The following is a 21,434-nucleotide window of genomic DNA, read 5'->3' as shown; positions in this document are numbered from 1 at the left end:
ACGCCTCAAAACTACTGGAAAATCATGTATATCTTGAACTGTCCTCCCACCTCTCCTCCTGTTCCCTCTTTGACCGGTTACAATCTGGCTTCCGACCGCATCACTCAACTGAAACTACCCTAACTAAAGTCACTAACAACATACTAACTGCCAAGAGCAAGCGACACTACTCTGTCCTCCTTCTCCTGGACCTGTCCTCTGCCTTTGACATCGTAAACCATTCCCTCCTGCTACAGACTCTCTGTCACGTTTCCGCCAGACTTAGTGCCTGCTGTTCCGGTCGCGGCCACTAGGAGGCGCCGTACCGCCACTTTATCGTCAGACTCAGGGACGGCTGTTCCTGCCTCGGCCACTGGAAGGGGCCGTGGTTCTGTCACGTCAGGCTCAGAGCCTACTGTCCCGGCTTTAGCCTCTAGGAGGCGCCGGTCTGTCACGTCGCCGTTAAATTCTGGGTCTGCTGCTCCTGTCGTGGTCACTAGGAGGCGCTATGGCTCGCCCGGGAGTTATGGTGCTGACAGAGTAAGGGCACCTGCGCAGGCATCTGGTGGACGCAGGCTCCGCCCCTCTGTCAGTCATCAAGAGGTTACTGCATCTCCATCTGGCCTGGTCCTGGGGGCGGTACTGATGACATCATCAGTTCAGGAACCTATGAGGGGTGACCTGATCCCTGAAATACCTTGGGACTGGTCTTGCAAGCCGCCGGATATATTCTTGGTTCCCCCCGTGTGTTACTGTGTGAATTACTTTCTGACTGACTCTGACTTTGACCTGGACTTCTGACTCTCCTTCTGCCTAACGATTCTGTACCTCTGCTACTCTTCTGGTTTATGACTTTCGGCCTGAATCTGACTCTGCCTCTGCCTAACGATTCTGTACCTCTGCTACTCTCCTGGTTTATGACTCTCGGCCTGAATCTGACTCTGCTTCTGTCTACCGTTTTTGTACCATTGCTGTCCGACTGGTTTAGACTTGCATATCTCCACGTTTGTGTCCCGTATTGGAACACCTTTCTGGCGACCGTCCTGCTCTGGTCACTGCTCCTATTCAGACAGCGCCTCCTGGGCTCTGCTATAAATCCAGATCCCTGTATAGGGGTAAAGGGTATCAGTGTTTCTCGGGGTGTTGCCTGGCTGCAGCCCAGACCCGCAGGCAGACGTCACACTCTCTCATCTCTTGGCATCACAGACCTGGCCCTATCCTGGATCTCATCATACCTAACAGACCGAACATTTAGTGTCTCCATCTCACACACCACCTCCTCACCTCGCCCCCTGTCTGTCGGTGTTCCCCAAGGCTCTGTCCTAGGACCCCTACTATTCTCCATCTATACCTTCGGCTTGGGACAGCTCTTAGAATCCCACGGTTTGCAGTATCACCTCTATGCCGATGACACGCAGATCTACCTATCTGTACCCGACCTCGCCTCCTTACTGAATGAAATCCCACAATGTCTGTCTGCTATCTCAGCCTTCTTCTCTGCTCGCTTTCTCAAACTGAACATGGACAAAACAGAATTCATAATTTTTCCTCCATCTCACACAACCCTTCCACCAGACCTATCCATCAATGTCAACGGCCTCCTCCTGCCTCCTCAAACGCAAAAATATTTCCCGGATCCGCTCATTCCTCAACCACGAAACCACAAAAACACTATTGCATGCTCTTATCTCCCGCCTCGACTACTGCAACCTCCTACTCTCTGGCCTCCCCTCTACCACTCTGGCTCTGCTCCAGTCCATCCTACACTCTGCTGCCCGACTAATCCACCTGTCTCCCTGCTATTCCCCAGCCTCCTCCCTATGCCAGGCCCTTCACTGGCTTCCTATTGCCCAGAGGCTCCAATTCAAAACCCTAACCATGACATACAAAGCCATCCACAACATGTCTCCTCCATACATTTGTGAAATGGTCTCTAGGTACCTACCCGCACGCAACCTTCGATCATCTCAAGACCTCCTTCTCTACTCCCCCCTTATCTCTTCTTCCCACAACCGCATACAAGACTTCTCCCGTGCTTCCCCCATACTCTGGAACTCCCTGCCGCAATACATCAGACTCTCACCATCAACGGAAACCTTCAAGAAGAACCTGAGGAATCACCTGTTCCGACAAGCCTACAGCCTGCAATGATCCTCGGTCTACTGAAACACAATACGACATGCTCTACCCTCTCCTACTGTATCCTCACCCATCCCTGTAGACTGTGAGCCCTCGCGGGCAGGGTCCCCTCTCCTTATGTACTTGTGTGTCCCTTGTCTTACACATGTTTACTATACTTGTCTATATTTCTCCTTTTCACATGTAAAGCGCCATGGAATAAATGGCGCTATATAAATGCATAATAAAAATAATAATAAACTGTGACATTATCCTCAATCACAAATATATATAACAATGGACTTTGTAGACTGGTAAATTAATAAGATGCTGCCTCTGTCTGTACATAGAGATTCAAGTACATAGTGCCAAGTACTGATCATATAAGAGGGTGGTGGTCTAGTCTTGCACAGGGGCCCACCGGAGGATTCTCCTAGCCTGCTAAGTGTATGACATTGATAAAATGGACTGATTTCATTAAGTTGCATGATGCTCTTAATGAATTTGGCACATCTTACTCCTGCATTCCCATAATTAAAGCTGCCATTTGAAATACCAGTCTTAGTTATTAGGGGCCATACTGTCATGTATCATAAATGTTAACGTTACTAACTCTTTGATGAGGTCTAAAGGGTAGCATTTCGTCTTGTGGAGAGTGACATACAGGCTCTGTAATGCCAAGGTAAGGAGGCTAATGTTCCTCTGGGAAAATTAATATGCAAATTGCCTCTTCAGAGAGGAAGAGGACTTGAACTCTATAGCGCTACCTATTGGAAGCAGCAATCCTACAAGTCATTATCAACCCTTCCCAACAGGTGGCGCTATACAATTCAAGTCCTTTTTCTCTCTGAAGAGACAATATGCATAATAACTCTTTGATGTCATTTTATGCAATGCACTTTAATTTTTTTATCTTCTTTTTTTTAGTTCTCCTGGCTCTCATCAACATAAAATGAACTTGGTGTGGACACTTCTCTTGCTGGCAGCTGCCTCGGTGACAGTCAATTCACAAGCATGCGTGTCATACCAAAGCATTGAACAACGTAAGCATCATTTTCATTATCTTTTGAAAAAGACAGTTCCATATTTGTATGTACTGTGACTAAATAGTAATACTGTAATTAAGTATAACTATAGTAATGAAATGGTAAATTAGAACTACATTTCATACCATTCTGCACTTTTTATGAAAAGTACTTAAAGGGGTTGTCCACTACTTGGACAACCTCTTCTCCTTCCTTATGATTGGCCTCATTGAAATAAAAACACCTATATTTACTTCCTACTCACGTTCCTGTGGCTCACACGAGGTTGTTACATCAGTGCCGGTTTCACCGTCCCTGCCTTCGGACATATTGGACATCAACAGGAAGTCTGGGCTGCGGCTGCTCTCTCACTTCACCTTGATATTTGATTTGTCCTAAGGTGGGAGACAGTGACGTCAGCGCTGATTGGGTGCATGGATCACATGACGTAACAACCTCACATGAGCCCCGCGAACAGCTGCCGGCACGGTAGTGGAGTAGCGGTGTTTTTATTTTAACAAGGTCAAACATGAGAAATGAGAAGGTTTTTGTCCAAGTAGCAGGCACCAAAACTTGGGCCTGATCCCACTGCTGCAGGTTTTTCAGAATGCTGTGCAGGTTTTGCATGTATGATTTGGGCATAAGTATCTTTTGTCATACAGCTTATAAACCTACCACACATGCATCTACTCATTTTATCTTTAAATGGGAAATGTACTTAATACTGATTTTCTGAGATATGATGATAAGTCGGATGATCTCCTCCATTGAAGATAAAAGCTCAAACTTCCAATAGTTTAAAAACACATAGCACTACTAGCCCTCCAGTGTTCATCACCAGTCATCAGTAATGATCAGAATCGGAAGTCTCTGTCCCAACATTTTGAATTTGCAATTAATGTTATATCAATGACTCCAAAATACAGAAATCTTAGGGCAGGATCCCAGATATTTAAGGAGAACCTGTCAGCGTGATTATTTAATGTAAAGTAAAAAAAGAAGGCTCTAATGGGGCTATAATATATATTAGGCTAAGTTCACACTAGGCATTTTTGTTCTGCAGCAATACCTGCACTCTTGGCAGAAAAGAAATAGCGTCAATGTAGCATTTTGGCTGTTTTGTTTTTTCTGCAGCCAAAGCCTTTACTCTTATAGGTAAAATATCCGGTGTATAAAACGCAGCAAATAAATGCGCTTTTCAGGTGGCATATGTGTATGCTTTGTCTTTACAGTAACACGTTGATACAGCTAACTTTTTTTTACCAAAAACAATGCAAAAGGGCTGCAAACATAGCGCAAATGTGATGCTGTATTATTTTTTTTGCTGAGTTTTTATATCTTCTTATTGGGTGAAAAAACTGCTACAAAACAGCTAAAAGAATTGACATGCCACAGACTTTTAAAAACACTGCAGTTTTATTTGTGTTGTATTTTGTGTCATTTGTATATAAAGTAATAAGCCGTACACTTCTCTTTTTGTATCGTTTGCAGGTGTTTATGAAATATTTTCGAGTGAATGTGAAAGTCAGTTTCTAGCACTACAACTTCCTCAGTTGGTGGACTCTGGCCTGATGTCAACTATACTCAACCCTATAACTAAAATAACTGGGTAAGTTATATATTACAAAGAGAATATAAGCAATGATTTCAAGATATGGATTTAGCCTGTAGATCGTGGGTAGGGAATAGTGATGAGAGAGTGTACTCGTTGCTCGGGTTTTCCTGAGCATGCTCTGGTGATCTCTGAGTATTTTGGCATGCTCGGAGATTTAGTTTTCATCGTCTCAGCTGCATGATTTGCGACTTGTAGACAAGCTGAATACATGTGGAATTTCCTAACAAACAGGCATTCCTCACATGTATTCAGGCTGTCTAGCAGTCGCAAATCATGCCGCTGAGGCGACGAAAACTAAATCTCCGAGCATGAAAAAATACTCGGAGGACACCCGAGCATGCTCGGAGAAACCCGAGCAACGAGTATACTCGCTCATCACTAGTGAGGAACATTTTTTCTGCAACGGGCCATTTGGCTATTTATACCATCCTTCGGGAGCCGTACAAATCCTGCGGCAAAATACATGTTCCTGCTGGCACTGGTGTCATCTTTCATTGCACGTGCCTCAGCATTCAGTAGTGAACGCTGTTTGCACATGCTCACAGAGAGAAGAACTGAAAAGGTCAGTGGCCATCAAGGCACAGTTGCTGGCCCAAGTACAGCGGCGCCCGGGAAGCTGCCCATGGATCGGAGAAAAGGCCTGAGGTACCCCACCCCTGCTCTTTGGAGAGAGGAGTAGAATCATAGAATCATAGAATCATAGAGTTGGAAGGGACCTCCTGGGCCATCTGGTCCAACCCCCTGCTCAAAGCAGGATTCGCTAAATCATCCCAGTCAGATGTCTGTCCAGCCTCTGTTTGAAGACTTCCATTGAAGGAGAACTCACCACTTCTCGTGGCAGCCTGTTCCACTCATTGATCACTCTAACTGTCAAAAAGTTTTTTCTAATATCTAATCTGTGTCTCCTCCCATTCAGTTTCATCCCATTGCTTCTAGTCTTTCCTTGTGCAAATGAGAATAAAGTTGATCCTTCTACAATGTGACAGCCCTTTAGATATTTGTAGACAGCTATTAAGTCTCCTCTCAGTCTTCTCTTTTGCAAACTAAACATTCCCAAATCCTGCAACCTTTCCTCATAAGACAGGGTTTGCAGATCGGTCACCATTCTGGTCGCTCTTTTCTGAACTTGCTCCAGTTTGTTGATGTCTTTTTTAAAATGTGGTGCCCAAAACTGGACACAATATTCCAGATGAGGTCTGACCAAAGAGGAGTAGAAGGAAATAATGACTTCACGTGATCTAGACTGTATGCTTCTGTTAATACATCCTAGAATTGCATTTGCCTTTTTTGCTGCTGCATCACACTGTTGACTCATATTCAGTCTGTGATCTATTAGTATGCCCAAGTCTTTTTCACATGTGCTGTTGCTTAGCCCTATTCCTCCCATTCTGTATATGCTTTTTTCATTTTTATTGCCCAGATGTAGTACTTTGCATTTTTCCCTGTGAGTAGAGGAGTGTGGCGCAGCAAAGGAAACAGGCAGATAGAAAAACATGGTGCAGAGCTTTAGAGCAAGTGTTTTACCTCACAGCTGAGCTCTGCTGTAAAATGTCCTCCATGTTAGTACAGCTTGTCTCTGTGAGCTAAAAAGTGAATGAGGAGAAGGCCTTACTCTCTGTACTAAGCTGTGTATGGCAGAAATTACTGTAGGCCGTCTCCTCCCACAACAAACAGTTAATTGCAAATTACAGATAGAGTATGTAGAGGAGAAAACTGTTAAAAATGGGAAATACAAGTCATATAATGACCAGATATAAAGTTATTCTACAATTTATACAAAAAGTTACTGCAAAGCACAGTTACGCTTTAAAGGTTCCTTTCTCCTCAGTATACATTTAAATAATTAGCGTAATCAGTTTTTATATTTATGGTGATGAATCTTAATATGGTACATTTACCGACATGGTATTAAAGGGGTTGTCTGGTCTTAAATTACAAGTCTGGAGTCACTCCATGTGACTACAGACTTGTGAATCCTCACATTGTGCGTTGTTAGGATTCTCCAGTGCCGGCGCCAGTGGTGGCAGTCATGTGACAGCAGGTATTTCATATGCTACTCCAGTCCACATTCCAACTAGATGAGCGTGGCCTCTCTCAATGCAATAGGGTGGCACGGTGGCTCAGTGGTTAGCGCTGCAGTGCTGGGGTCCTGGGTTCGAATCCCACCAAGGACAACATCTGCAAGGAGTTTGTATGTTCTCCCCGTGTTTGCGTGGGGTTCCTCTGGGTACTCCGGTCTCCTCCCACGTTCCAAAGACATACTGATAGGGAATTTAGATTGTGAGCCCCATCGGGGACAGTGATGATAATGTGTGCAAAAACTGTAAAGCGCTGCGGAATATGTTAGCGCTATATAAAGATTATTATTATTGCGCTCAGCTGGAAACAGTCTAGTCAGAATGTGTCCCGGAATATGCATTTCGCTTACTTGCAGTCACGTGACTGTCGCTCTCGGCACCGACACCGGAGAATCCTTACAGCACGCGGTGAGAGATGTCAGGATTCACAAGTGTGCAGTCATATAGACTGACTACAGACTTGTAGCCTAGCGCTGGGAAACCCCTTTAAACACATGATATAGTAACCTATTTTCTACTTGCTATTGTGCTAATAAAAATCTGGAATTCAAAACGTTGATTTACCTTTTTTTTTCCAATTTTCTACAGTCTTTCAATTATTGGAACAGACGTTCTTAGTGTCAAGATTAGACAAGAGACTGATGGTGTTTATTTAGACATTGTTGTCATCCTTCACTCTAGCTGCACAGAGTAAGTATACTTTAAAAACTTTTATTATTATAGTTTTGCTTTTATTAAAAAATACTCTATAGGATATATGCTAATTGAGCATGGAACATAAAAATGACCATGCGAACAAGCATTTAAATATGTAATTCCATGCAGCTCAAAAAATTAAAGGGAATCTGTCAGCAAGATTGCACTGGAATAAGGGTCTCAGTCCCTACATCATGCTGTTCTCAGATTATATTGCAAATACCTTGCGACAGATTGGCTTTAATGCTCCAGGTGAGAGATCCACCATCAGGATACATATATTGCACTTGTTAACCTTAACGGACAACCCAATAACAATACCTCAATGCGAGAAAACTGTAATATGAGACTTAACACAGCACAGGCCATTGAAGCTAGGTAGCAAGATATCTAGTTCCATAATGGTATGCGTGTTATGATAAAAAAAGTTACAACTATAACACCATGCTTACAAGGCTCAATCTTAACATTTGGGCTATGACCTTCATCATTATTCTTGTCCTCCTTTATGTTTAGTCAGTTGTTACAGATAGCAGCTCCCAACATAGATCACTCACACACATTTGGAGTCATACACTCCCATGTTATTAAAATACAAGATGTTTAAGTGATTCATGATTAAAATCAATTAGCAATACATGGAAAAATAAACAATGAGCTACAAAATTGAAAGACTGCAAAATTAGACACCCACTTTGGGGAGCAGGAATACTTCATAAATTAATTATTTGCTCTTAGGACAGATGCAGATGAGTGTATTTTAAGTCTAATTGGGATGCGACAAAACATTGGATCGCACTCAGACCAATGTTGTTTTATGGGGCCTGTTACGTGTCCATTTTTTTTGCCAGGACAGAGTCTGTCCTAGGAAAAAATGCCAGCATGTCCGAGTTTAATCCAATATTCAGGCTCCAATGAGAAAACATTGGACTGCACTTGGATGACATCTGAGTGCAGTCTGATTTTTTTTTCTCTCTATCTTCTCCTCATCCGAGAGAATCGGATCACACTGTGTCCAAGCACTGATCAGCATTTCATCAATGTGATTTGTATAATCGTCCCGATTCTCTCGGATGAGAGAAAATACTATCATGCGCATGAACCCTTAGTCATCAAGTTATTTTCATTTCATATCCAATGTTCACAAAACTTCAGTATCACTGAAGTGCTGCGGCCCCATTCATTGAGACATATGTCACACAACATTTTGGGGGACACACCAGACCAACAATCATGGATATAATATCCACTATATAAAGCTCTAGTACATAGTTGGCAATGTCCTGATCCTTAACATCATTTGCCATAAATGATTGCCATAAATTCCCCAGACCGTTCTTACCAAAATGTTCCACGCCTGTTTGTTCACTCCAACACACATTTCGCGTGTAGATTCCTCAGGGGATTCACTCAGACCTGACTCTGAAATTGATAATTTTGTCAAATGTGTAATACAGTGAACGTGCTCTGTTGTTAAATCCGGATGGTTGCCAGCAGTCTGGCACATCAGCGTATGTCAGAGCCAAAAACCAATTGTCGTCATGCTCACATCACCTAGAGATGCTTTCAATGGTAATGTTCAGCCAGAGAACCTAAGTGCAAGCGCACCCAGCAGCCATGATGCCTTAGTACCAGGAGGCTATTGTGCAGCCTAAAATGACTGTTTGCTAGAATAATAATGCATAATAAGCTGAAAAACAAAAACATTCTTTGTTGCTTAACCCCCTTCCAAATCTGGCGATTTTCTATTTTTGCGCTTTCCTTTTTATCTCCCATTTGATTCCAAGAGCCATAACTTTTTTTCTTTTTTTCTGACGCCATAGCCGTGAAGGCTCGCAGACAAAATGTATTTTTGAATGACATCATTCATTTTTCCAGTGTACACAAAAAAACTTAAAAGAGTGGTGAAATTATGAAAAAAACCAATCCACAATTCTGCAATTGTTTTTGGGTTTGTTTTTCTAATAATCTTTGCATGGTAAAAATGACTTGTCGCCAAGATTCTCCAGATTTGAGCAAAGTTTTTTGCCAGTATACAATTTATATCATTTTTCTTTTATTTAAGCGGTGATATAGAATTTAGAAATTCGTTACAAGTTGTGGTGATGCCGGTGATCATAAAACGCAATTCTGGAGTTTCAATTTTTTTCTATTTATTTTTATAGACCTGTCATGGATGGGGGCAATTATCACATATAATTATTTTAATTTCTTTAATTTTTTTATTTTCTTTATTTTTATTGGGTTGTGGTAATTTGATTTTTTTATTTTTATTTATCCAAACAAGCTCATAAACACTATATTATTATTAATATTTATTTATATAGTGCTATTGATTCCATGGTGCTGTACATGTATACATATTAGAATGTCATTTTCTCTATATATTGCATATTTACTGTAAGTTTTGCACTTCGAAGAACAAGCAATCGCAAGTTTAAAGGGAACTTGTCACCAGGTTTGGCCGCTATAAGATGCGGCCACCGCCTTTCAGGGCACATCTACAGCATTCTACAATGATCTCTTCACTGGCTCCCATTCCCTCAGCGTATCCAGTTCAAATTACTAATACTGACCTACAAGGCCATCTATAACCTGTCTCCCCCATATGTCTCTGATCTAATCTCCCGATACCTTCCCTCACGTAATCTCCGGTCCTCCCAAGACCTCCTTCTCTCCTCCACACTTATTCGCTCCTCACCCAACCGCCTCCAAGACTTCTCCCGAATAGCCCCTATTCTCTGGAATTCTTTGCCCCAACAAGTCCGACTATCAACCACATTTGGATCCTTCAGACGGAACCTGAAAACCCACCTCTTCAAGAAAGCCTACAGCCTGCAATGACCCCGCTACCTCCTTCTCTCTCACCACTACCGGTGATATCACCTCAACCAACACCGAAACTGCTGCAATCCACCAACCTACTGTCTCCTTCCCCACCATCCTGTAGCATGTAAGCCCGAAAGGGCAGGGTCCTCTCTCCCCTCTGTATCAGTCTGTCATTGTTAGTTTGTTTACTGTAAGTGATATCTGTAATTTGTATGTAACCACTTCTCATGTACAGCACCATGGAATCAATGGCGCTATATAAATAAATAATAATAATAATAATAGATAAGCCCCCGGTCCGACCTGCAAGATAAGAAAAACAAGTTTCATTATACTCACCCGAGGGGTGGTCCGATGTGGTCCGGTCCGATGGGTGTCACAGGTCTGGGTCCGGCGCCTCCCATCTTGTTTTGACGTCGTCCTCCTGCTTGCTTCATCGCTCCCCGGCATAGCGCTCCTGTCCAGGCCTACTTATCTGCCCTGTTGAGGGCAGAGCAAAGTACTGCAGTGCGCAGGTGCCGGTAAAGGTCAGAGAGGCCCAGCGCCTACGCACTGCAGTACTTTATTCTGCCCTCAACAGGGCAGATAAGTATGCCTGCGCAGAAGTGCGATGCCGGGGAGCGATGAAGCAAGCAGGAGGGCAGCATCACAAGAAGATGGGAGGCGCTGGACTCAGACCTGCAACACCCATCAGACCGGACCGCCCCTCCGGGTGAGTATAATAAAGCTTATTTTTCTTATTTTGCAGGTCAGACTGGGGGCTTATCTACAGAATTATAGAATGCTGTAGATAAGCCCCGGAAGGCGGTGGCCGCATCTTATAGCGGCCAAAACAGGTGACAGGTTCCCTTTAAGCCTTTAGCTCCAGAGCCTGTTTTCACCTTCCTGACCAGGCTAATTTTTTCATTTCTAACCAGTGTCACTTTATGTGGTAAAAACTCTGGAACACTTCAACGTGTCCTAGTGATTGTGACACTTTTTTTTTCGTGGCATATTGTACTTCATAGTAGTGTTAAATTTAAGTCGCTTTTTTTGTTTTATTTGTGAAAATATCTGAATTTTGGCTAAAATGTAGCAAATTTTACAATTTTCAAACTTTTAACTTTTATGCTCTTAAACCAGAGAGTTATATCACACAAAATAATTAATAAATATTATTTACCACATGTCAACTTTACATTAGCATCATTTTTGAAACATAATATTTTTTTGTTAGGAAGTTAGAAGGATTAAAAGTTTATCAGCAATTTCTCATTTTTGCAACCAAATCTACCCAATTTTTTGGGATCACAACAAATTTGTAGTGACTTTGAGAGGCCTATGTGACTGAACCAAACTTGACACCATTTTAAAAACTGCACCACTCAAAGTGCTTAAAACCACATTCAAGAAGTTTATTAACCCTTCAGGTGCTTCCCAGAACTTAAATCAATATGAAAGGAGAAAAATGAAACTTTTACTATTTCCCACAAAAATGTTACTTTAACTCCTAATTTAGCATTTTCACCAGGGTAACAGTGTAAAATGAGCTGTAAATTTGTTGTGCAATTTCTGTTGAGTATGCCGATACCCCATGTGTGATGGAAACCTGCTGTTTTGGCACACGGCAGAGCTTGGAAAGGACCTTTGGAATGCAAAATTGGCTGGAATAGATAGCGAACATCATGTGGTGTTTGTAGAGCCCCTAATGTGACTAAACAGGGAAAAACCCCTGCAAGTCACCCCACTGTGAAAATTACACCCCTCAAGAAATTTATATAAATGTAAGTATCTAAATACCCCATAAGTGGTCAAAAACTACTTTTGATGAACAGTACAAAGCTCAGAAGGGCAGTACAGCCATATTGGAGTACAGATTTTGCTGTTATGGTATGCCGGTGCCATGTCATATTGGTAGAGACACCATTTTAAAAATTACACCTCTCAATCAATCATCTAGGGAGCAGTGATCATATTGACATCACAGGTGTGTCACAGAATTTTATACCATTGGGCAGTGAAGAAAAAATAATTACATTTTTACCACATAAAAATTTGTTTCAGCCTCAAATTTTACATTTTCAGAAGGGGAAATGGGTAAAAAATAGCACCAAATCTATTACACCTTTTCAGCTGAACAAGGCAATACTCCATTTGTGGCTGTACAATACTGCATGACCAGGAGGAAATGAGTGCTATTTGACTCTTGGAGAACTAATTTTCATAGAATAGTTTGCCCTATATGCAGAGCCCCTAAGTTCTAGAAGAGCAGAATTCCCCTCAAGTGAGCCTATTTTGGAAATTGCATCCTTCTTGGAATTTATCAATCGATGTAGTGATGATTTTGACTCAATGTGTGTCTTCCAGAAACAAGCAGCAATGGATGTTGCTTAGTGAAAATTGCAAATGCGCCATTGTAGTGCCCAGTATGTTGTAGTGCCCAGTACGTTCCAGTCCTTGTTTTCAGCTCTTGATTCTGGAGGCACGCACCCGGTAAATTAAGCAGGCTCTCATCGCTCCATAAATGCCAAATATGTGGACGCTAAATATGGTTTAGGCACACTATAGGATTTGGAATGGAGGGAACTTTTGTATTTGGAAGCACAGAATCTCCTGGATTTTATTTCTTATTTTGGGGGGAGCCATCCATAGTGATTTTCAAGAGCTTTTGTGCTACCAATAACATGGAAGCACCCTATATTACCATTTACAGATCTCAGACCTGAGAGGAGACTTTTTTTTTGTTGCTTGAGTTAAAGATTTTACTGGGAACATTTTATATACCATTTAGCATCACATTTATCAGGCGCTCTACGCTGAGCACTTACATCGGGGTGTCAATCTAAACCTCTGAATCACTTGTTTCAGATAAAACTCCTGAGGGATCCATTCACTATAATGAGAGAGTAGACTTAAGCCCCCGTTATACACAGCGATATCGCTAGCGATATCGCTGTAAAGTCACCGATTTTGTGACGTTGCAGCGATATCGCTAGCGATATCGCTGCATGTGATACTTACCTCTGACCCGCTCCCCCGCTGCTCATCGTTGGTCGCGCGAGAAGCTCCTGGATCATTTCTCGTCGTCAGCTTCCTGCGGCGCTTCCTGCTGTGACGACGAGCGACCCGTGGAGCCGGGCGGGAGGACGCCAGGATCGCCGCGTCAGACAGGTAAGTAGCGCCCCCGACCCCTGCGATGTTGCTAGTGAGATCTGCCTGTATGGCAGCTCACTAGCGACCACTTAGCGATGCACCAGCGATCCATATCGTTGTCGGGATCGCTGGTGCATCGCTATGTGTAACGGCACCCTTACTCTGCACTCTGTCTGGCCTCTGTTCAGTAGTGTCTGTCTTTTCAGGAGTGCACAAAACTGTGGCTGACAGCATTTTTGTGCACACATAAAAAGACGGACACCACCGGATCATAGGCCAAACAATGTCCAAAGTGTCTCTATCTGTCTCATTATAGGGAATCTTCCATTCAGATTTCCGTCTGAATCACGTATTTTAGAAATGTATGGTGTAAGTGCCCAGCATAGAGCGCAGAATAAATGTGACCGAGCCTTATTGTGATCTTTGGGAGGCAGAATGCACAAATCAGCAGCAGGTGAAGAATTGGTTTCATTTATTTTTCATGCCATTCCTCATGCAGTATAAGTGATTAGATTACTTTATTCTTTGAGTCGGAGAGATTACAGTGAGTGAGGGGTTGACTTGCTCCGCTGCTTCACAAAGGTAGACACAGGAACAGTCCTAGTAGAAATTCACCTGCTGGTTTATTTTAGACAGCATTAACCTTCGCGGGTTTCTGAAAAACAAACAAAGCCTTTCTGGCAAAATGGTAAAACAAAACTAAAGTCTATCAAAGCCCTTTTACTGCAGGCTTCACTGTAGGTAGCGCACACAGCGTCCTTTGCTCCTATGGGAACCACTTGGGAGTTCCACCTCTCTCCCAACACACCCAGACTGAACCACTGGTCCAGGTATATATCACATGTACTAGTCATGTGATCATGACATCACTGCAGGTCCTCATACACCTGAAGGTCCTGCAGGGATAAGGGGTACGGTGAGCATTGCGGGTAATCACATAAAACCGGCCCTTTAAACTCTGCACTAGCCTCTCAGCACCTAGTGTGCTGGAAACACATAAACATCCCTGTTTCACAGCACTGACCGCTGAATGCACAGTAACACGTACCTCCCTACCTCCACAAAGCCAGTGACTCTGTCACAAGTGATACCAGATTTATAATGGGTTAATCAGCACCGTGTTCAATAGTTTGCTTGGATGTTTGTTTCAGTAAGTAAACTCATGGAAAAGTGCTAATTCCATTCTTTCTATTTTTCTGCTTCTAAGGATCACAAGCTTTGACATCAAGGTTGAAATAAGCCTTCCCACTGAAATTACTGTGCTGAATGACTGTCCTCATTATCACTTCTGCCAAGACTCTGCAACAATTGAAATATCGATAGCTGAGTAAGTACACTAAGAAAAGAAGGTACAGTAGTTTGTTGATGCTTCCTGTTATGAGACCTAATTAGTCTTATCACTAGAACTACTGCATGTTTCATAATACCTATAACTACCATTACGGATCATTTTGACCCCCATTCAAAAGTACTGACTCTGGAGTAAAAATAACATTTTTATTGCCAACAAATGAAAGAACATTTATTTTAACTTAGTAGGAACAGTGTTAAGATCAAGTACAGCACACATTTTCCTTTTACATGGTCATAGCATGCGGTGTCCAACAGTTAACACAAGCAGTACTTTCTTCCACTTTGCCAGTGCATTTTCCGCAAACTGGTTTGTTACAGCTTGCGCAAGTTAGTTGTTTTGTTTTCGTTGCATCTTCCAACACCACATTTTCGACGCGGATTTCTTGTCCTTTTGCTTGTGGTTCAGACATAGCAGATGATGGGCCACTTCTTCTGACTCATTTTCAGATAAATTCTGAAGACATTTCAAAATTTCTTCACTTGTCAGACCCCTCTGCTTACTCATGCTTCAAATATACGTCGCAAAAAGGGACTTGTAAGATCACAGAAGTAATAAAACGACACTGTACAAACATGCAGAGTTGTAGCTTCAACTGTAATGTTTGCTACTGAAGTGCAGACAAAAATCGCTACAAGAGACATGGATCAAACATGTTCAGACAAGTTTAGACAAAACAAAATGCTAAATCATCCCTGATATGCAAAAATACAATTACAATCTACAACTAGGGAGACGCACTGTGATTTTCTGTACTCTGTAATATTAGGTGACTTGCCTACTACTACTTTTATGTATGGGGTCAAATTGACCCTTCAGTACTTATAGGTATGAATTGTAAAATCCGGGCCCCTGAAAAAGTTACAATTCATTTTTGTGTCCTAAAATATACACTACCATGAATAAATAAAAGTCACAAAGTCAGAACTCATTTGTTAAAATTTTAGAAATTATAGGAAAAAGAAATAGCAAAAGGGTCAAAATGATCCCTCCGGTAGTTCTAGTGTTATACAATTGATATTTAAAGGGGGTTTTGGTTATCAATTTTCTTAACTGCATACACTTGTGGAGATTGAAAAGAATAAACCCAGCTATACTCACCCATACCCATCACCGCTGCAGGCTGTCAATAATGACCAGTAGGAGTAGTGGAGAGTCATCGCTGGTGCAGAGGTGGGTCAGTATAACCGAGTTTGTTATTTTTAACTGCTGCAAGCACATTCAGTAAAAATAAATATAAATAATTTCCTGCATTGGACTGAATATTTCTTGGATATGATGTAAAACTTTTCAGAAAATGGAATTGTGGCGATTGTATTCTGACTATGAAGCCATTAAAATAATTTCTCAGGTTTCAGTGAGAGGCAAACTCACAACCCCTGGTTTACAAGACCAAAGCGCTAAACTCTGAGATATAAAAGGGGCTTCATAACTTAGAGGCTAGAGCACTGGTCTCGTAAACCAAGGGTCGTGAGATTGACTCTCACTGAGGCCTCAAAATTAGAGTTGAGCGAAACGGGTCGAAAAAATTCAAAAGTCGCCGACTTTCGCCAAAGTCGGGTTTCATGAAACGAAACCCGACCCCAGCGTGAGGTCGGCCACGAAGTCGGCGACTTTAGCGCCAAAGTCGCGTTTCAAATTATGCTTGAGCGCCCTTTTTGCAGCCAATCAGGAAGAACGGACACTGTGGGCAACGTGATGACATAGGCAGCGGTCACCACCATCTTGGAGAAGGGCATGCAAGTGATTGGCTTGCTTTGTGGGGCGTCACAGGGGGTATAAAAGGGCAGGCACGCCGACCGCCATGTTACTCATGCTGATCTCAGAATAGGGAGAGCTGCTGCTGCTGCTGATTCTGTAGGGAGAGCGTTAGGCAGGGCAGAAGAGACCAAAAACTGATTCTGCTTCTAGCGATTTTGCCTGTACAACACACCAGTCACTGTGCAGTGCAAGGGGAGGCTATATCTTGGTGCAACAGCTCTGTTGGTTATTAGGCTGCCTTTTAAGGCTACATGGTAGCTGCATTGCTGTGTGCACACTGCTGAGCAAACTGCTTTTTTCAAAGCAATCCAGACTTTATTGTTTTGTCCTTGTGAGCTACTGAGCGTTGATTTTTCACACACTGTACAGCGGTGTACGCTCCTCACACAGTACCGTGTAACGGCTGTTATCACGGCCAAATTGATCCTATATACGGGTGTGACTCTGTAAGGAAAAGCCGAGGAGTTTGTCCGTTCTTACAGACCTACACCTTATAGTTTTTTCTGGTTTTCAAACAGTATAGTTGATTTGCTGTTTGATTACATTCAAAACTAGAGAGAGACAGCGTGCGTCAGTCCGTATCCAAAAACACGGAGCTTGACAATTTTACATACACCGTACCGCGGTGTACGTGCACGCTCCTCTCTCAGTACCGTGTAACGGCTGTTATCACGGCCAAATTGAACCTATATCCGGGTGTCACTCTGTAAGGAAAAGCCGAGGAGTTTGTCCATTCTTACAGACCTACACCTTATAGTTTTGTCTGGTTTTCAAACAGTATAGTTGATTTGCTGTTTGATTACATTCAAAACTAGAGAGAGACAGCGTGTGTCAGTCCGTATCCAAAAACACGGAACTTGACAATTTTACATACACCGTACCACAGTGTACGTGCACCCTCCTCTCTCAGTACCGTGTAACGGCTGTTATCACGGCCAAATTGAACCTATATCCGGGTGTCACTCTGTAAGGAAAAGCCGAGGAGTTTGTCCATTCTTACAGACCTACACCTTATAGTTTTGTCTGGTTTTCAAACAGTATAGTTGATTTGCTGTTTGATTACATTCAAAACTAGAGAGAGACAGCGTGTGTCAGTCCATATCCAAAAACACGGAACTTGACAATTTTACATACACCGTACCGCAGTGTACGTGCACCCTCCTCTCTCAGTACCGTGTAACGGCTGTTATCACGGCCAAATTGAACCTATATACGGGTGTCACTCTGTAAGGGAAAGCCGAGGAGTTTGTCCATTCTTACAGACCTATACTCTAGAGAGATTCCAATCCTGCCCTGTCCTATGTAACATTTTTCACACCAGCGAAATTCTGGCTGTGATACAGCGGTGTGATATACACTGGGCCTCACACAATACATCAGTGTCCAGAAGGGTGTAAGGACATTCCATTTCTTCCGTCCTATCTAACATTTGTCGCAACAGCGAAATTCAGGCTGTTATACAGCGGTGTGATATAGACTGGGCCTGACACAATACATCAGTGTCCAGAAGGGTGTAAGGACATTCCATTTCTTCCGTCCTATCTAACATTTGTCGCAACAGTGAAATTCAGGCTGTTATACAGCGGTGTGATATAGACTGGGCCTCACACAATACATCAGTGTCCAGAAGGGTGTAAGGACATTCCATTTCTTCCGTCCTATCTAACATTTGTCGCAACAGCGAAATTCAGGCTGTAATACAGCGGTGTGATATAGACTGGGCCTCACACAATACATCAGTGTCCAGAAGGGTGTAAGGACATTCCATTTCTTCCGTCCTATCTAACCTTTGTTGCAACAGCGAAATTAAGGCTGTTTTACAGCGGTGTGATATACGCTGGGCCTCACACAATACATCAGTGTCCATAAGTGATAGGAGAATTAAATTCTACCCTGTTCTATATACACCTTGTACCTTGTTTTACAGTTCCATATCGTTGGTGGAATTGTGGATACATTTTTTTAAAAAATGAGGAAGTGTGGTGTAAGAGGCCGTGTTAGTGGGCGGCGGGTGCCAGCTGGTAATGATGGTGTTGGTGTTGGCTCTGCTGGTAGTGGCAAAAGCCAAATAACACCGAATGCAGGAGGTGTTGAGCCTGCGTCATCGTCTGGTTCCACAAGGCCTCGAAGGCTCCCTTTTCTGGGAGTAGGTAAACTGCTTTTGAAGCCGGAGCTTCAGGAAAAAGTTTTGGCCTACATTGCTGACTCGGCCTCCATCTCTATCGCCTCCTCTTCTGAACTTTTAAAAACTACAAGCACTGAGTCGTCTTTGGAGGCTCATGGTCATGAACCACACCTTTCTTTGTGTCCTTCACCCCAACCCAAATTGAAGGATGCGGCAGGCCACACTACAGATTACTCCATGGAGCTGTTTTCACATACCATGCCTGGGTTATCAAGTGAAATGGTGAATTACCCAGGCCAAGATGAATCTGACATGGAGTGCACTGATGCACAGCCACTGATAGATGATTCTGCTGCTACATTCACTCAGAGCACGACATTGTCCTCTCAGAGTACTGAGGCAGATTCTGACCCTGATGAAACTCAGGTGCCCCTTCCCGCATACTATACCACCGTACACGGTGACACAGAGGAAGGTGCACATGACATTGAAGAGGAGGTGATGGATGACCCAGTTGTTGACCCAGATTGGCATCCATTGGGGGAAGAGGGTGCCGCTGCCAATAGCTCAGAAGAGGAGGCGGAGCATCTGCAGCAGGCATCGACATCGCAAAAGCTGTTATCTGGCAGGCACGGAGGAGTCCGAAACCGGGTTACAAAAAGACAAAAAGTTGCTGAACTGATTGGCCAGACGGTCAAAATAGCACAGCGTGCAAGGACGCCAAATGTCTTCCATAGTAGGAAGAGTGCAGTGTGGCACTTTTTTGAACAAAATCCTACTGATCAGGCCAAAGTTATCTGTAAGAAGTGCGCAAAGACCTTTAGCCGAGGGAAAAATCTGAAAAATTTGAATACCAGTTGCATGCTTAGACATTTAACCACCATGCACTTGCACGCGTGGACGGAACACCAAACCTCGAGTACCACATGTGAAAATACTCCCAAAGAAGGTAGTCAGCAACACTCCATTGTTTCCCCCACTGTAACCCCACCGGTTAGCACAGCAGCAAATGTTGAGGTGTCGTTGCAAGGCCAAAGCTGTCAGGGAATCACAATGTTATATCAACGAAAGACTGATTCTAGGCCATCAGAAAGAACACCAACTCCATCACCATCATCAACCCTCTCTCAGTCCGCCCTGTCCACCGCTAGTTCCACCATAGGCAGCTCTCAAGTCTAGCTCACCCTGCCAGAGACTATGAGTAGGACAAGAAAGTACTCATCCTCTCATCCGCGTACACTGGGTTTGAACGCCCACATAGCCAAACTAATCTCGTTAGAGATGATGCCCTATCAGTTGGTGGAAAGCCCAGCTTTCTGCGAACTCATGGCCTACGAAGTACCACGCTATGAACTACCCAGTCGCCACTTCTTTTCTCGCAAAGCCATCCCAGCCCTCCACCTTCATGTGAAGGACCGCTTTGTCCATGCACTCAAGCAATCAGTGAGTGGAAAGGTGCACCTCACAACTGATGCATGGTCCAGTAGGCATGGCCAGGGCCGTTACATGTCCATCACTGCGCACTGGGTTACTGTGTTGGATGCAGGGTCCACAGGAGACAGCGGTGGTGGGACAGTGCTGCCTAGCCCATGGAATAGGAAACAGTTGGCTGTAGGCTTTCGTCCCTCCTCCTCCTACTCCTCCAGAAGCGAAAGCTCGTCCTCAGAGCGCAGTCGCAGCAGCACTCCATCCGCAGCTGCCAGTGTTGCACACGAGGTGTCCCCCTATAGATCAGCTAGTGGAAAGCGTCAGCAGGCTGTGTTGAAGATGATGTGTTTGGGCGACAGACACACTGCGGAGGTACTGGCCGACTACTTTCAGCAACAAACTGAGTCATGGCTGGGCAGTGTACATCTTGAGGCAGGCAAGGTAGTTAGTGATAACGGGCGTAATTTTGTGGCTGCCATAGCCCTTTCAAAACTCAGACACATACCTTGCTTGGCTCACACCTTTAACCTCGTGGTGCAGTGCTTCCTCAATAATTATTCATAGTTAACAGGTCTGCTCCAGAAGGTGCGAAAACTGTGCGTGCACATCCGCCGTTCGCCCGTACACTCCAGTCGTATGCAGAAGCTGCAGCGATTGCTACACCTTCCAAAGCACCGGCTAATTATCGACGTTACAACAAGGTGGAACTCCACCCTGCACATGGTTGAGCGGCTGTGCGAACAGAGGCAAGCTGTAATGCATTTGTGGGAGGATACCCGGACAGGCACTTTAAGGGCAGACATGGAGTTGACCGGTGTGCAGTGGTCAAAGTTGAAAGACCTCTGTAAAGTCCTTTAGTGTTTTGAGGAATGCACACGGCTGGTAAGCGCAGACGACGCCATCATAAGCATGAGCATCCCACTTATGCGTCTGCTCATGCAAACTTTGACGCACATTAAGGAGCAGGCGTCTGCAGCCGAGGTTGACGAGGAGGAGGGAATCCTTGCTGACAGTCAGCCATTGTCTGCTCAGGGACCTCTCCTGGATGAGGTGGAGGAAGAAGAGGAAGAGGAGGAGGAGGGTGATGATGGGGATGATTATTTAGGGGAGTAGGATGCTTCTCATGTGTCCAGAGAAAATGTTGGCGTGGCAAGGGCTGGTACAGGGTTTGTGCATGACTGGAGGGATGTGGATTTGCCAGAAAGTGCTCCTCCACCCAGCAGTCCCACTGCATCATTGACACCGGGAACATTGGCCCACATGTCAGATTATGCCTTGCAGATCCTAAAAAGGGACC

General features: G+C 43.8%; 1 protein-coding gene across 1 annotated transcript in view; it reads left to right on the top strand.

Moving 5' to 3' along the window:
- LOC141059048 (uncharacterized) overlaps nucleotides 1–21,434 on the top strand; it is an 86,597-nt gene that overhangs the window by 3,744 nt on the left and 61,419 nt on the right. The window contains exons 2-5 of the mRNA XM_073555257.1: nucleotides 3,025–3,140; nucleotides 4,614–4,731; nucleotides 7,404–7,505; nucleotides 14,680–14,799. Coding sequence (XP_073411358.1) covers nucleotides 3,050–3,140; nucleotides 4,614–4,731; nucleotides 7,404–7,505; nucleotides 14,680–14,799 — 431 coding nt within the window. The 5' untranslated portion in view covers nucleotides 3,025–3,049. The remainder of the gene's footprint in view (nucleotides 1–3,024; nucleotides 3,141–4,613; nucleotides 4,732–7,403; nucleotides 7,506–14,679; nucleotides 14,800–21,434) is intronic.

This window comes from Dendrobates tinctorius, unplaced genomic scaffold, assembly GCF_039654945.1.
Source record: "Dendrobates tinctorius isolate UK_male_01 unplaced genomic scaffold, ASM3965494v1 ptg000223l, whole genome shotgun sequence".
NCBI lineage: Eukaryota > Metazoa > Chordata > Amphibia > Anura > Dendrobatidae > Dendrobates > Dendrobates tinctorius.
This window is presented reverse-complemented; position numbering and strand designations above follow the sequence as displayed.